Genomic DNA, 15,512 nt, shown 5'->3' with positions numbered 1-15,512 from the left:
AACAGGCAGGATACACCATAGAGAGGTTGCCAGTTTATCACACGGCTTCCGAAATTGTGACTAAAACATGGAAATTAAATACAAGATTTCCCAACCCTTTTCGTTACAGGCACACAGCGAGCGTACATTTTTTTAAAATGTGTTTAGTAACTAAGCTGTCTAGCCAGGGGGACATCAAAGCACCAAGGCTAGAATTAGACCCGGTTGAAGCAGCAAAATAACCAAGCACAAAGCTTTTAAAAGCAGTCAGATAACATGCTGCATTTGAGCAGCATGATAAAACACAGACTGTGGTTCATTTTATTACTGACACGTGCTAGGGTCCATGATATATGTGACACAAGTTATAAACAGAGAAAATAAGAAGTCAGTGGAAACATTGTGAAATATATACTGCGACGTGCAACAGATAAATGTTGAATAAAGAAATGTATAATAATGACTGTCTGCCAGTAGTTTTTTAATTAATCTTGTGGTATAAAGTGTCAGTTTGTTCACTACAATTTACTAAAGCTCCTTTTATAACGATGATGCTTGTTTTGTTTGACCACCACACTAAAGCTAAAAGATCTTCCATTGATAATGATATAAAACAGATAAAAGCCACAAATTCTTTAGAAGCCAGGGACCAGTTTATATCTGATTTTATGTGAAAAAGGACTTAAATTCTATGATTATTAAAAGACATGCCAATTCATAATTATGCTACTAATCTTAAGTGATGACTCATTAATCCACCAACTAATTAATTCACCCTGAAAGATTAAATTCATACAGGACGGAGGCTGTGAGCAGAGCGAATAACAAACACAGGGAGTACATGCCACTCAACTGAGTAAATAGTGTGCAGATTAAGTCACAGGTAAACTTTAACTTAACCCCCTGTAAGTCCTATGAAAACAAGGATTTTCATGTGCAAAATGAAAACAACATGGCTTACTCATAAAATGCAGCAGAGGACAAGGCCAAACACAGGTGAAATGGTTGACGGAAAAGGGAAACCGAGAACTGTCTGTGACTGTGACTTGTCTCCTGTTTCACTACTATGCCTTGTCAGCTGAATGACATCACAGTTCCTAAATCGCCAACAGGTATGTGTGATCACAGAACAGATCAAACACATTCACCTGCATGACAGCATTAGCTCCTGCATATCTGAACTATATGCAACTCAAGCTGAGTACAAGCTGATACACAACACGGGCTTGGAAATGTCACAAGCTCCACTGGAACAATGGCACAGCAAGTTTAAAAGCTACGACTTTCATTATGCTCACCTGCCTCCTCACTACCCTTCATGTTCCCAGTCATAACAATATGAAAATAACTGCATTCACTGTGGATGTTTTACTTGATAAGGTCACTCTGAGTTTAGTGACTTTTGAGAGCAAAGATCAATTACAATAGATAATATATAGCCTACAAGCTACATCAGGAAGTCCTTGGCACATTACCTGTAAAATGCAAAGTAGGAAGTTTTCCTCTTACTAAAGCTTTCCTAACGAAACAGAAGGCAAATGGGAGTTGGGAAGGTGGCGTGTATAACGTGTTGTTTCATAACAAACACCACTGTTGTGTGTTGCATGCGACCTGCATCTGCACACAAAACATGTAGAAGGCAGAAAGCTACAGTTTAAACCAAAGGACCCACATCGTGGAAAATACAACACAATACAGTACAGCAGCAAGGTGACCGAGCCCCGCAGGAGCTCTGTGTACGAGCCCTCTCCACAACTAGAAAGAGTCCCGTCGTACATTATTAACAAGGGACAAACTATCCGTTTCAATTCAACTGAGTGGTTGGTGGACCCTCACAGTAGGGCCTGGGGCCACCAGAAGGTCCTTGAGAAGCCTGAGAATCCCCCATTAACGCTAGCTCCATAAATGCACATTATTATGCCTTCTTTTAATGGCTGTGCCGCCACGTCATCAACAATCCCTTTAGATCTCCCTTACCCTCCACCCCCAGACCCTAGGAAAGCCATACCCACATCCAAACTGATCCTATCAGAGCAGCAACGGTCCAACTACAGCAGCGCTTTTCACATGTCCAGGTCACAGCACTGCACAGCTGTACTTCACTCATGAGAAAATTACAATACAAGGGGAAAATATTTGAAAACTGCTGGCTCACAGGAAAAAAGCATCACTGGCCAAGTAACAAACATGTCATTGCTCTTCTTGTAGATGATCGCTTGAATGACCTGTCACTAAAAGTAATTTTATTATACAGCTACAGAGATGTATTTAGGAATGGGAAAGTTCAATTCTCAATCAATTTGTATTTCTACAGCAGTGGTTCACAATTTAAAGGACCCTAGACCCTAATGTGATCAGGTAAATAAAAGGGTAGGGTTATGTTTGCTGATATGAAAACGTTTACTTTACAGAATAAACATTGCAAAAAATATTTTTTGTGTATGTTTTATGTAAAAAAGTATGTTTACTTTCATAATTGAAGTTCTTTATATTTGGTTGTATGTAATTTCGCTTTATTTATAGTTATTCATAATTCAGCTTATAAAATACGAAACCTTTCTTTGTTGTAAGGTTTTTATTAATTTATATATTTTAATATGTATATGGCCAATAAATATCATAATTATTTTTATACCCCATTATCGGTAGCAGCATTGGCCCACAAAAACCCATTGGTCAGGTTTTATTAATAAAGAAAATAATGTTTATTTCCCAATTGTTTCCACTGTTTTAACTTTTTGCTTGTAACACAAACTTGTACCGCTTTGATTTATAAGACAAAGCTTTCAAATGAAATCTGTGAAAAGAAAATAACAGTGACTGAACTGCTCACAATTAAAGCCATGTGATGAGAGGTCACAAGCTTTGTTTAAAAAATCGCAACTACTGATCTAAGATCCTTATTTTAGTGAATGTGTTGTGGACAACTTGCTTCACTCAATCCACCGTCTAACAGAAAGGTCTGCAGGCCACTGGACAGGAATGTTAAACACAGTAATAGCTGCTGGTTTACAGGACATGCAACTCCATCCACTTACTTGAATAGAGTCGTTCGCCATCGTTGTCTCTGCTGCTCTGTTCACAGACAACCTGTGCACATGTGGGGTTTGTCCTTCAGGTCAACGTGCTGTCTCCTCTCCCAGGACAGTCAAATAAGATGGTGGTAGTTGTAAAGGAAGATGGCTTTTGGTGAATGTTATCTCCACCTTATACTAACAGGCTGTATAGACACAAAGGCAAACAAGTCAAGAGGTAATCCGCATTGTTGGGTTGCCTGGCCGCGCCTGGACTGATCCTCCCAGCGTTTCCCACTGTGTTCAGTCCTCTCTTCACTCACATTAAAATGCCTTGTGTGTTGCGTTTTTGAAAACAAAGTCTTCCGCTCACCAGCATCCAAACTAAACTACTGAGCTACACACTCATTGTTCTTCTTGTTCCCTGGAGGTTTGTCATTCAACAGCTAGCAGCAGCAGCAGCAGCTCCATGAAACCACACACAGCAGCAGCAGCTCCTGCTCAGACACAACATAAAAATAAAGAGACCCTTCCTCCTCCTCCTCCTCCTCTTCCTCCTCTTCTTCTTCTTCTCGGGGTTACATCCGTGAAACACGCCTCAGTCTCTGTATCACATGCCACACACACACACAGAGGAAGGAGAAGAATACGCCGCCTGTCAGTCCTCCAGCAGCCGCTCACACACTCACAATGACGGACAATAGCCGGCTCCTCTGTCCGCTCGGTGTTCGGCTGCCTGCTCTCAGAGAAGCTCCGGCGACATCGAGCTGAGACGCGTCTTCCTCGGTGGTTCGTCGCTCAGCATCTCCTCACGTTCAAACTGCGGCCAACTGACGCCACGGGGGCACGCGCGCCACACCACTTGTGAGAGAGACACTGCTGCGCGCCCCCGACGCCCGGGCAATGCCGCCCGGCCGCTCATTGGGCGGCGGGAGCGCGCCCGGATGTGTCATGTGACCCGCAATAGCACAGTGGTGGTGAACTGTAACTTATAATGAACCAACTGTTGAACACACACATGTGAAGGGAGTGACGACAACACAGACACACACTCACACACACACACACACACACACACACCGTGGACTATTATCACATAATATTCAAATGGTCGAGATGAGATGAGATAAGTTAAGATAAGATGAGATAAGTTAAGATAAGATGAGATAAGATGAGATAAGATGAGATAAGCTAGGATAAGAAAAGATGAGATAAGATAAAATATGAATATGAGTATAATAGCGTATGTACTTTTACTTCATATTTAGCATGTAGTTATTGATATGGTTTTTATTCTATACAAAGCCTAACTGTTGCTGTCTTATGACTTCTTTTATTTTTCTCCAATTGTTCCCTTTCAAGTACCATCTGAATGTCTCGCTTTGTGGCTTCATCATTTCTCTTCACAGACTGCTAGACTTATAAAGACTCACTTGAATACTTGTAACTGCTGTAACATGTTTTTTTAAGATAATCCAGGGACAAAGCACAGCCAAGTAAACCAATGAAATAGTGTGTTGAAAGGATTAACTTAATCAGGTCAAAGCTTTAAGTCTGAAGTCTGGTACATGTTATGTTTTTATCAATAAAAGAAGCTCCAGCGCACAACTGAAGCTGAACTCATCCAGACACACTAACGAGCCTGTGTGTGTGGAGGGGCCGAGGAGAGAGAGGAAAACTGAGCACAGGGAAAAGCAATGTCACAGGGGGTGAGTGGGTGTATTTGATAGAGAAGGTGATCCGGACCACATTTGTATGGCTGATTTGCAAAACAAAAATTCAGGATCAGTAGGAAGACAGAGCAGAGCGTAACCCAAGCGCTCTGAGATACACAGATATAGCACATATCCTGTACACTGGCAAATCTCTACGTTCCCATTCCCGTCCTAATATTTGAATTTTTGAATTTCTCAATCAACGAATAAATTAATTTATTGCATGATCATGATGTCACTATAGACATAGACTGATGGTCTTATTTGAGACTGCATTGACAATAACACCTTGATAATAGAAATGACCCACACTGGCTAAATACATGGGATAATAATGGTACACTCACCAAATTAAAGTTTGGATTGATTTAGACTACTGCATTGTGCAAATAGTGGAAAACAACATTACAGTTCTCCACAGACATTCTTTTACAAGTCGGAACTCAAATCCAGTAAACATTTGTTGAAAAATATTAATAATGAATTATAAATGGTTGTCGATTGTTTTTCTGGCACATATCAATAAGAGGATGTTGGATTATAAATAGATTACAAACTGTTTCTTTTTCCTCCGACATTTTCTTTTCTTTTTACTTTATTGTTTTCTTGTTGAGTCGCAGTGACCTTTGACCTTCTCTGCGCTCCTCCACTAGAGAAGGTAAGTTAGCTTACCGCTAGCTACGCAGCTAGTGAAAGTTCGTTCATCTGTTAATAAAGCAAAACAAGCGACTGTGATGGGGATTCATTCGGTCAACAAACTGAACACACGATACGTGCACTGTCTTTATATGAAGGTGATTTCTCTGCTTTGACTCAGGCGTGTGTTAGCATCGGCTAGCATTTTTGGAAGTAGCACACCGCTTCTTGTCAGCTAACAGTGACGGACAGCTCGTGCAGCGGCAGGATAACCTCGATTGAGACGCTTTGTTGTTCTTCAACAGGTTTCTTCATAAATGTGAACTTTGTCTTCAGCAGAAAACATGACAGGTGTCGAGGGTCGAGTCCGGCTCCAGCTGGAAAACTCACCTCCGGGACATGAAGTGATCGGTGGACCCTCGCAGGTGGAGGTGAGCGCGGCTGAGAGGCCGTCAGAGTCCGGGGAGGGCGAGTCCGACTCCCGCCAGAGAGGCCGAGTCATGTCTCCTATAGCCGGTGTGTACATGAGCCCACACATCTTTAATGAGTGGAATAAAACAGCCACATCACCTTTAAAGACTTTATTAAGGCTGCTTGAAAATGACCGGGTGCTGTTTGTATTTTAAAGGATCATTCTCCTCTTGAAAACATTATGTTGATACTGACTGTGTCTCAGAGCTGGATGAAGATGATGAAGATGATGATGATCGACCGCTGTCATCAGTGGCTGACGTCGCTCTGGCGCCACCCCGCGGTGATCCTGTGGCCTGCAGCTGTGACAGTGAGGCCTGCAGCGGTGACAGTGAGGCCTGCAGCTGTCTGGAGCCGGGACATCTGGAGAGGAGCCTCCAGGCCGTGCTGCTGCAGCTCCTCCTGAGCAAAGCAAATGACTTGATGAATGGGTGGGTGAGGGTCTCTGGTGACCACAATACACTGGCTTTATGTGTTTGACTGTTTCTTCCACCTTAAAGGGGCAATTCACCGCAAAATGAGAATTCACTCATCATCTACTCCTAAATGTCCGCTGTGATCCTCGTACACGTACACACTGCACGAACGTGATCCGGAGGATCCAGGCAGGAGCGGACGTTTAGGCAAAAAATATGGTGTAAATGACACTGTTTCGAGTCGGAATATGAATGTCAGGGCTTACGGACACTTAGATGACACCACAAGACAAGTATGGAGGCATTTTATATGTAGTTTTTTTATATTTGAAGAAGTGGTCATCAGATACTTTTGTGTTCTGACAGGCAGGATCATCTGGAGAGAGAGGCTCATGCTGCTGCCGTACCAAACTTCCTGTTCACCTGTCAGCCTTTTTTCAACTACCTGGAATCCACAGCTCAGATCGTCGTGATGTCCCAGCACGCCCCTCTGCCAATCTACACAAGGGTAAATGTTTCTTAGAGTCATCCTTTAGGATGAAGCCCTTTTAATAGCTTTGGTTTCATTTAGCTCAGTTAGCAGCTTTTGTATCAAGAGGATGTTGAACTAGTGTTTTACATTAATCATTCTGTCTTGTTTGACCATTTTTTATTTCTTTATAATTATCCTTTTTAGTTCATGAAGTTGCTGTACAAAGTTTTGCAGAGCTTTTCCAAGTAATGTCAAGCTACACACTATAAATATTTGAACACTGTGCTGACCGACTAATGTATTTCCCATATTTTTGTTTTCTGTATTTGCCAGTGAAGAAAAATGCTGTCAAAAAGACTGACAGATGGTTTGTTGTATCACACTGTATGCCTTACTTTGAGCAAAAGAAATAGTAAAGATTGATAAACATTGGCATCCTGGGAACACAGAGAATATACACAATAACAGACATGTTAGTGAACATCGTGGTTTAACTGCTACAACTTGACTCTTATCTTCTACTCTGTGTTTGTGTGTGTGTGTGTGTGTGTGTTTGTGTGTTCATGCGTGCAGCTGTTAGACTTCTCTCAGCAGCTGTGTGACACGTTGGAGCAGCTGGTGTTAACCTACGCCAGACAAAGTCTCCTCTGTTTGGATGAATCTGATCCTAACAGGTACAAACACACACACACACACACACACACACACACACACACACACACACAGGAACAAGATACATTTAAATCATGTTAGAATTTATGAAATCTTTATATATATGTGTGTGTGTCATTCATATCCTTTAATAAATGTTGTCTGTCCAGGTATCTTGGTCCTTGAGGTACATCTCACAGTACAGTTGATTATTGATTTATGTCCATACAAATATATACAGTATAGCAGTAAAACCTTTCAGTTAACTTGGTACTTGTGTAACGTTTGCATACCTCCAAACTGTTCTACTTTTATATTCAGTAATATATTTTTTCAAGTTAACAAAGTCGCTTCAGATGACACAAGCCTGTAATCATCTTTGCAGTGCCTACATTATTAACACCACAGCAGATAAAATCAAGACATTCACAACTCTTACAGATTGCAGAAAGTATAAATGTATTTCGCTGTACATGTTGATTCACCCATTTGTGACTTTCACGACTGTAACCGTCTCATTTCCCCACAGGGATCAGTCTGTTTTCATTTCTTTTACTGTCTAACTCTCCAAACTCTGCGGTCCCAGCATGTCTCACTTCTGCATCGGTCAGAGTCAGCTTGGCCGACTGAGGCTGACAGCGTTCCGCTACTGCAAACCGACTCCGTACCTCGCCCAGGTTGACATAGGCTTGTACAAACGGATGCGGTGGAACGTGGAGACGCTCCGTGACAAACAAAAGCGGGCAGACGAGGAGCAGAGTGGAGAGAGCGAGGAGGAGGCCGAAACAGTTGGAGACACAGAGTAGTGAGTTTCTCCAACTTTTATTTCCTATGTCCTTTCCGTTCTCGCTCGGTCGCTCACTGATGAGAAAAAAAACTTCTGCAATGATGACATGACGTTACGTTAATTTCTTACTGTTGTGTCTGTGTCCCTGTTAGTTACTTCCTGTGCTGTGAGGATGTCCCCAATGCACACGCAGACACTAATGATGAGAGCCAAGGTAACGTGGTGAGGTCGTGGTCCATCGGTCAGTGGGTGCAGGTGAACCCAGACCCTGACACAGAGGACATCTATGACTGGTATACTGAAATACATTCGTCCATTTTATTTTCTGTTGTTGATTTTAACCTAAGAGTCGTTCTCCTAAAGAATTTAAAAAAAATGTAACCCTGATTCTGACCTCCTGAGAACTGGAGGAGAAATGTGGTCTGGAGCCTTGGTTGGTACCGATGTTCGGCACAGATGATGTGAGGGATTACAGAGCCATTCTTTAACCTCCCAAACTCCTGCGGAAGGATCAACGCTGCCCTAACATTCAATTCCTATTATCAGACGTAGTTGATATTTAGGATTTAAAATCAGGAGGATTATGTTAGTTCTTTCTGAGCAGAACCACAACAGCCAATAAGAGAGGCAGGAGCAGTTGACATTCTGAGGCTAATGCCAGCTAGTTTGCTACCATCGACAGATATTATAACTGACTATTAATATCTTGTTAAGTTGTTGACCGCGTCTCCTTGACCATTTTGTCACCCAGACTCATCTTCTGCTTTTGATTATTAACGTTAGAGGAAGTTGTCACTCCACGCCACTCTCCAGTTTGTTTACATCTGCTTCCCCATGAGGTCACAGGCGATGTAAGATGTTGAGTCGCTGCCTGTTGGGAAATAGTCTTAATAATATCCTGTAGTGTGTGATGCATTATTTCTAATCTTGTAGCATGTGCAAAATCAATTTTGATGCAGATCCACATCAGGGTTTTTTTACTTAACAAGATAGGGTGTTTTTGAACATCTTTACTTTTTTGATGGATCTTGATGAAAAAATCTGGCACATTTAGGGAACAGATATCTATATAACTTGGTGCAGACTGATTGAATTTAGGGGACTTGGATTTGGCGGAGGTATGCGCTCTATTGAATGCCTTTCTAGTGTTTGTTTGGTTTTTAAAACTCCTGTTGTCTGAAATTAAATACTTAAATGTTTTGCTACAAAAGAAAAATTCATCACATTCAGGATCAATAATCATTCTTACATAGCTTCTACATGAAAACAAGCTGTATATATGCTGTCTGACATTTGTTTGTACGTGTTAGGATCACGTGTGAGGTCCCTCTGGCCAACTATCACAAGCTGTTGTTCCTGGGCAGCGAGGAGCCGACCAGCTGCAGTGCTACAGAGCTCCTGCAGCAGCTGCTGTTGTCAAACCAGTCAACACAGTGACGCTCAGCTCTGCAGGGAGAGTGTGTGCATCTGTGTTATAGTGCACATGACATCTGTCTTGAAGATTCACACAGTATGTGGAAATGGACCAGTTTAGTTCACACAGGACGTTGAAGGTAAATCCTGAAGCAAGTTAAACATCTGGTTTGAAATTTCATCACCTCTGTCAGTTTATGTGAAAATGTTTTTATGCTGTGCACTGTTATGAGTGAGAGGTTGTTCTGCACGTTTGGCACTTTAATTTGTTCAGTGTGTTATTTATAGATTTTTTTTATAGTTTTAAAAATATTCTACGTTTTAAGTGTTCGCATTTTGCTGTGGTGTAAAAAAATTCAGAAGTGTTTCATTAAAAAAAACATTTTATTTACATTAAACGTTGCCTTGAAGTAATTACACACAATCACAGGTTTCTGTTGTTCAGAAAGTCAAAGACAATAAGGAATTTTTTACACTTTAAAACAAGCTGCCATGATTTGGGCGCCACAAGTGAGAATGCCCAGTTTACTCCAACATGTTTATCATCTTCATTTAAATTAATTACACATGAGCCTCATTTCATGTTTAATAAATTAATATCCAAAATGGCAGATTCAACACCTTACACATTAATAAATGAAAGTGTTTCCCCATAATTCATCCTGCTGTGTTCATTTTGACCGTACAACCATTCAGCTCATCAGTTTCAATAAGTAGACATAAAAAAAAGGCAATTTACTTAGAACAAAGAATAAAATCTACCATTTACAACAAACATCATTCATTCTCTAATTCATTACAAATCTATATCTGACTCTTAAAGGGCTGCTATACTTCTAAATCTCTCAAGTACAAAAGTAAAGTGGAGTTTTCCTTCATTACAGTGATCAGTCTTTAAACAATATACATTAAAAAAAACTACTAGAGCATGTTTGCGTGAGCACATTTTAAAAAAGTCCAGCTTTGTCTAAAATACAGTGAGTGTAATGCTGCCCTGCCCGGAGGAACAGGAAAGCAGTTTTAATAGCTTCTTCATGAGCTTCGATAAAGAGACTGGACAAACTAGCAATGGTCAGGGGAATTTTCTTCACAGTGGATCAAATAAGATTCTGTCTGATTAGTTGTTAAAGATTAAACACTGGATTCCAAATTTTCTCAGTTTTCACTTCAGCTAATAAACAATTCGGCCTCTATACAGTTTAACACCGGAGGGCGAGACAGCGAGTCAGGAAGTGACTGAATATAAAACATGAATGAGACGGTAATGAGGGCGAACAAATGTCTAATTTTCTGACACCAGTCGCTTGTAGTCTCGAGATGTTCGGTCACATCTAAATTTGTGTTCGGAAATTTGGTTTTCAAAGAATTCCCCAGTCTTTAAACCAGTGACCTGAGCCTGTCTTCAACTCTGACTGACAAACACACAAACATTTACAACCAGTGAGAGAGAGAGAGAGAGAGAGAGAGAGAGAGAGAGAGAGAGAGAGAGAGAGAGAGAGAGAGACTCACACTAGCTCATCACAGAGTCGACATTGATACAGAAATACAGAAATAATACACAGAATAACCTGATATCTAACCCGGCTCGTTTAATAACAGTCCTCCTCCTCCTGATATGACACAGTGCCTTGACCTCTGACCCTCATAGCAGTGTCAGTTCAAACCTAGAGTCTTGTGTTAAGTCCGCGTCCGATAGAATTACAGACTATCATCTGTCCGTTGCCTGTGACCGAAGTAGCGTCATCTATCATGAGAACGTGAGAATCTAAGGAAGACTACACCTGTGGAAAAAAAGTTAATGTGCGGCTACAGAACAGTGACGTCGACCAGAGGAGAAATAACCTTCAGCAGTATAAATCTGATCTCAATCATGTGCACATTAACTCCGTCCTCAGTAGTGCCAGTAGTAATCACCTTTAGTAGGGTGATGTTTCTGAAGATGGCAATAGGGACTTTGTTTCTGGGCCTCGATCGTCAACATATTTGAATCAGTAAACATTATAAGACTTGAGGAAGTGCAATTTCATGTAAAGTCAGCTTTCTTTGAGCAATATTCAGTAGCAAGAAATCTCCAGTGTATTCCCACTTTTAAATAAGGTGACACATGAACAGCTCTTGCCTTAAGTAAATGAGCTACAACCAGTGTGTTTACCTTGGATTAAATGTAGCCATTTGGCATCAGTGTGTGCGGCCGACTATGGAAAGAGGTTTTGGCATAAAACTAAGTGTCCAGTTACACCCTGATTGGAGTGATGAATCATGGGACAATAATCACATGGTTTCAGGTGCGTGTGGGTTGAAACGTAATTTCAGTGTTTGTTTCCATGGTGTTGGATAACGAGTGTGAGGTGAGAGAAGAGCTGAGTTTCAGTGAGGTGTGGTTTTGTGTTCGTCTACTTCCACAGCAGAGAAGAAACACGTTGCCTTTATAACTTCATTTGGAGAAAATCTATATCTATTAACCACCCAACGCATCAGTGTTAGATTAAAGAAATATTTGAGAGGTATTCAAACTAAGAATATAACCAAATATTCAACTGGACACTTTGGATAAGCTTCTGTTTGTTCTCAAGTTTTGTTCCTAAATGTAGAGAAGGATTTAAAACAGCATCTCGAGCTTCAAGTTGGTTCAAAAAGTGACTTATTCAGTTTGATAAATCTTAAAACTTACCATTTACTTTGTTGGGGCTGGTAACTAGTTAGTCTTATGATGAAGTCCCTTTTTTTTGCATCAATAAACAGCGCACATACTTGTAAGAAACAGTCGGCTGTACAGCTGAAGCACCAAGAATTAGCATCTGTGTTAAATGTGCTTGTTCTTAGAAAATCCCTGTGTTGTTCTCAACCTCTTGTCCTATGACTTTTTAATTTCCCTAATTAGTCTACAGCCTGTGACCGCTTCAACTGCAAGTGATACATCTGTCTCAGGTTGCTCCACCACAACACTTTCAAAAGCCTTCAAATAGCTTAAAGAATTCATTAGTTTGAAAAAAGAATACAAATAATTAATCAGGAAAGCCTGAACTCATACATCTAATTTCCTGCTCGTTAATCTTGTCATTTCTTTTGCGACCACTCAGATTTAGCTTTAGATTTGTTTGAGACCCATGGATCCACAGGTTTAAAGGACTGGGCAGTGTTTGATCCTTCCATTGATTTTTTTTTTTGTACATTGCGAAAACTATTGATTTGTCTCAGGTGCCAATTTTCTAAAATACTTGACAATGACATTTTTAACCTTCATTACAATAGGATGGTCATGTCAGTGATGTACTTTATCTTCTTTTAACAGGTATTGTGATGTTATCTGTTCTGGTAATTAGTTTTTCCCAGAGCAAACATTTACTCCATCTTGTAAAACTGTTCTCAGAACTCATTTGCTTAATTGAGAGTATAGTAACAATTGAGGAAGATTAATTGAGCCGCTGAGTAGACATGTGTCTCACCCTGTTTGTTTCTGTCTTATGTATGTGTGCGCGTGTAGACAGCATGTGAGTCATCATCACACACTCCTCAGTGATGCGTCTCCAGCTCTACCACTGTCCACTCTCCCTGTGGCGAGCTTCCAGTCGCCTCTGGAGAGAAACTACTGACCGAGGTGACGGTGGCAGAGGGAGGGGTGAGCGGGGGCAGCAGGGTGGGCCACAGGCTGCTCTCCAGGGGGCTCAGGGTGCCTCCTGCACACCCCGGCATCCGCAGCAGGGAGGAGCAGCCGTCTCCGTTCAGCAGCAGGGTCTGATTGATCAGCTGCTGGACAATATCCACTTTCTTGCCCCAGTCCAGGTCCAGGGGTGGGGGTCGCTCTGGAGACTCAGGAGGGCAAGGGGAGGAGCTGTCATTATCCTGGGAGGGGGGGCTGGGTGTCTCAGGGGCCTCAGGGGGAGGAGGAGGGTGGTTGTTGGTTGACGGCAAAGAGTCTTGAAGTTTTTCTTCATCCGACATCACTATTTCAAAGTCACTGTCTATCTTTTGATCTGACGTCTCTTTCTTGGGCTCCTTCTCTTTAGATAGATTCAGCTCGTTTATTCCCTCTTCTTCATCCTCCTCTTCATCACTGTTCTCAAGGGCTTCATAGATGGTGCCGAGCCCAGAGGGGGACAGCAGCACGGCCTGACCTTTGTTAGACTGTTGCAGCTCTTGTTGCCACTGCATGATCTGTTGCCTTTGCTTCAGCTCCTGTTGTTGCTCCTGCAGTTGTAGTTCTAGGTCTCTCCTCTGCTTCAGCTCCTCCTCCTCCTTCTTCGTAATCTCTGCCTGCTCTATCGCCTTCCTCTCCTCATCTTTTTTCATCTTTATTTCTTCTTCTGCTTCCTCCCTCTTTTTCCTCTCCTGCTCCTTATTCCTTTTTATTTCTTCCTCTGCCTCCTCTTTCTTCCTCCTCTGCTCCTCCTCCTCCCTCCTCTTCCTCTCCTGCTCTGCCTCCTCCAGCGGCCTGCTCTGCTGCTCCCTGCGTTGCTGCATCTCCAGCAGGTGTCTCTGGTGTTGCTCCAGCCTGCGGAGCTGGGGGCTCAACGCCTGCTGCCCAAGACTCCTTGGCGGGAGGTCGGCACAGGTTAGCTTTGGCGAGGCGATGGAGGCACAGAGAGGCTTGACGATGTCGCAGTAGGTTCTGGGGTACGCTGCGTGCTCGCGGCGGTGAGGGTGCGGTAGTGCAGTGAAGCCTGTGTGTGAGAGGAAGTGGGAAGGAAGATTACAGTAGTGTGATGTATAAACAGAAGTGACAAGCAGCAGGACAGTGACAGCAGTGCAGTGAGTACAAGCAGAAGGATGTAAGAGGGAAGGGTGTGGGGGGGGGGGGGGGGCCTTCAGAGGCTCATATTTGTGGACAGAATAGCATTAGAATTGTTAAGACAATCACAGGTGTGACAGTCGACTACAGCACCAAACTGACCTGCAGTTATTTGTAGTTTTGTACTTTGAACAAGTGACAGTGCGATATTGTTTGCAAGTTGTGAAGCAGTGGCAGTATATATTCATAGTAACCAGAAAATAGAAACCCATGGTTTCTGGGGGTGGTGACCGAGGTCAGGGTTGGGAGATTTGTGCAGAGAGCGTTTTAAACATGACTTTTTTTTCCTCTTGTAAAAAATGACACCCAGATAGTTTTTTCATGTGCAAAAATAAAAAAGCAGCAAACTTCCTGTATATGCAAACACTATCAACTAAGGTGAGAAGAACTCATCACCCGTGAATGGAGCTTATGGTTAGTCATCCAGTGATACATGCAGAAGCTCTCCATGCATTTATAGACATCCAGCATTGCAGGAAAACTGAAATAACAGCTTGACTTTAGAAGGAATCAAGTCACAGCCAGACATTTCATTCTAACCTAATCTAATTTGATGATCCTGAACAAACCAATCCATAGTAATGAGATGAAAAAAAGAAAAGTCATTATGCAACAGTGACATGCGTAAGCTAACAGTAATACATCGATGTGGATCAGTGCAGCAAGAATGCTTCAAAGAAAAAAAAAAGTCAGTAGAGAGGAGCTAAAACAGCAACACACCCAGTCGACTGGAGGGAAAGGAACGCAGCAGCAGAATGAGCAGCTGCGGGTTCTTCTTGAGACTCCACGTTGAGGTGAAAAACTTCTTCACTGCTCCAGATGCCGAAGGTGGATCCACGGATGTAAAGGTCTTGTGGTATTGACGATCAGTTCATAGCAGATTCATTCTAGTCATGTGGTTTTCAGACCAGTCAAATATTTGAGTTTGAGTTCCAGTCATATCAAGAAAAGGAAAATGTATGAGGGTGTGTATGTGTGTGTGTGGCAGCAGCAGAAGTAGTAACACTGAGACTGTAACTGATGACTGAGTGGAAAAATGTAATATTATGAGATGTCTAGAGCCACTGGTTGTGAGACCTTGTAATGAAAGCCAGTTGAGTTTGATTTGTCTTGAACAAAGTTCAACAGACCTTAAATATTTCTCACACTCACTTCAACAAAACTGTACG

General features: G+C 42.0%; 3 protein-coding genes across 4 annotated transcripts in view; 1 reads left to right on the top strand and 2 right to left on the bottom strand.

Annotated features, from left to right (window-relative positions):
- The window catches only part of pkn1a (protein kinase N1a), a 43,698-nt gene extending 39,813 nt beyond the window's left edge, over positions 1–3,885 (bottom strand). For both annotated transcript variants that reach the window (XM_069530384.1, XM_069530386.1), the window contains exon 1: positions 3,018–3,885. In XM_069530384.1, the coding sequence (XP_069386485.1) occupies positions 3,018–3,038 (21 nt within the window). In that variant the 5' untranslated portion in view covers positions 3,039–3,885. The remainder of the gene's footprint in view (positions 1–3,017) is intronic.
- Positions 3,886–5,341: 1,456 nt separating this feature from the next.
- c8h19orf67 (chromosome 8 C19orf67 homolog) lies at positions 5,342–9,952 on the top strand. The gene is made up of 8 exons (XM_020084003.2): positions 5,342–5,366; positions 5,684–5,860; positions 6,021–6,246; positions 6,598–6,739; positions 7,277–7,377; positions 7,941–8,159; positions 8,294–8,434; positions 9,452–9,952. The coding sequence occupies exons 2-8, from the start codon at positions 5,689–5,691 to the stop codon at positions 9,576–9,578; spliced, it is 1,128 nt and encodes a 375-aa protein (XP_019939562.2). The 5' UTR covers positions 5,342–5,366; positions 5,684–5,688; the 3' UTR covers positions 9,579–9,952.
- prr36a (proline rich 36a) overlaps positions 9,920–15,512 on the bottom strand; it is a 30,479-nt gene continuing 24,886 nt past the window's right edge. Inside the window, exon 6 of the mRNA XM_069529504.1 lies at positions 9,920–14,215. Coding sequence (XP_069385605.1) covers positions 13,068–14,215 — 1,148 coding nt within the window. The 3' untranslated portion in view covers positions 9,920–13,067. The remainder of the gene's footprint in view (positions 14,216–15,512) is intronic.

The sequence above is a fragment of the Paralichthys olivaceus genome, chromosome 8 (assembly GCF_024713975.1).
Source record: "Paralichthys olivaceus isolate ysfri-2021 chromosome 8, ASM2471397v2, whole genome shotgun sequence".
NCBI lineage: Eukaryota > Metazoa > Chordata > Actinopteri > Pleuronectiformes > Paralichthyidae > Paralichthys > Paralichthys olivaceus.
Note: the sequence above shows the minus strand (reverse complement) of the source record. Positions and strands in the feature narration are given on the sequence as shown.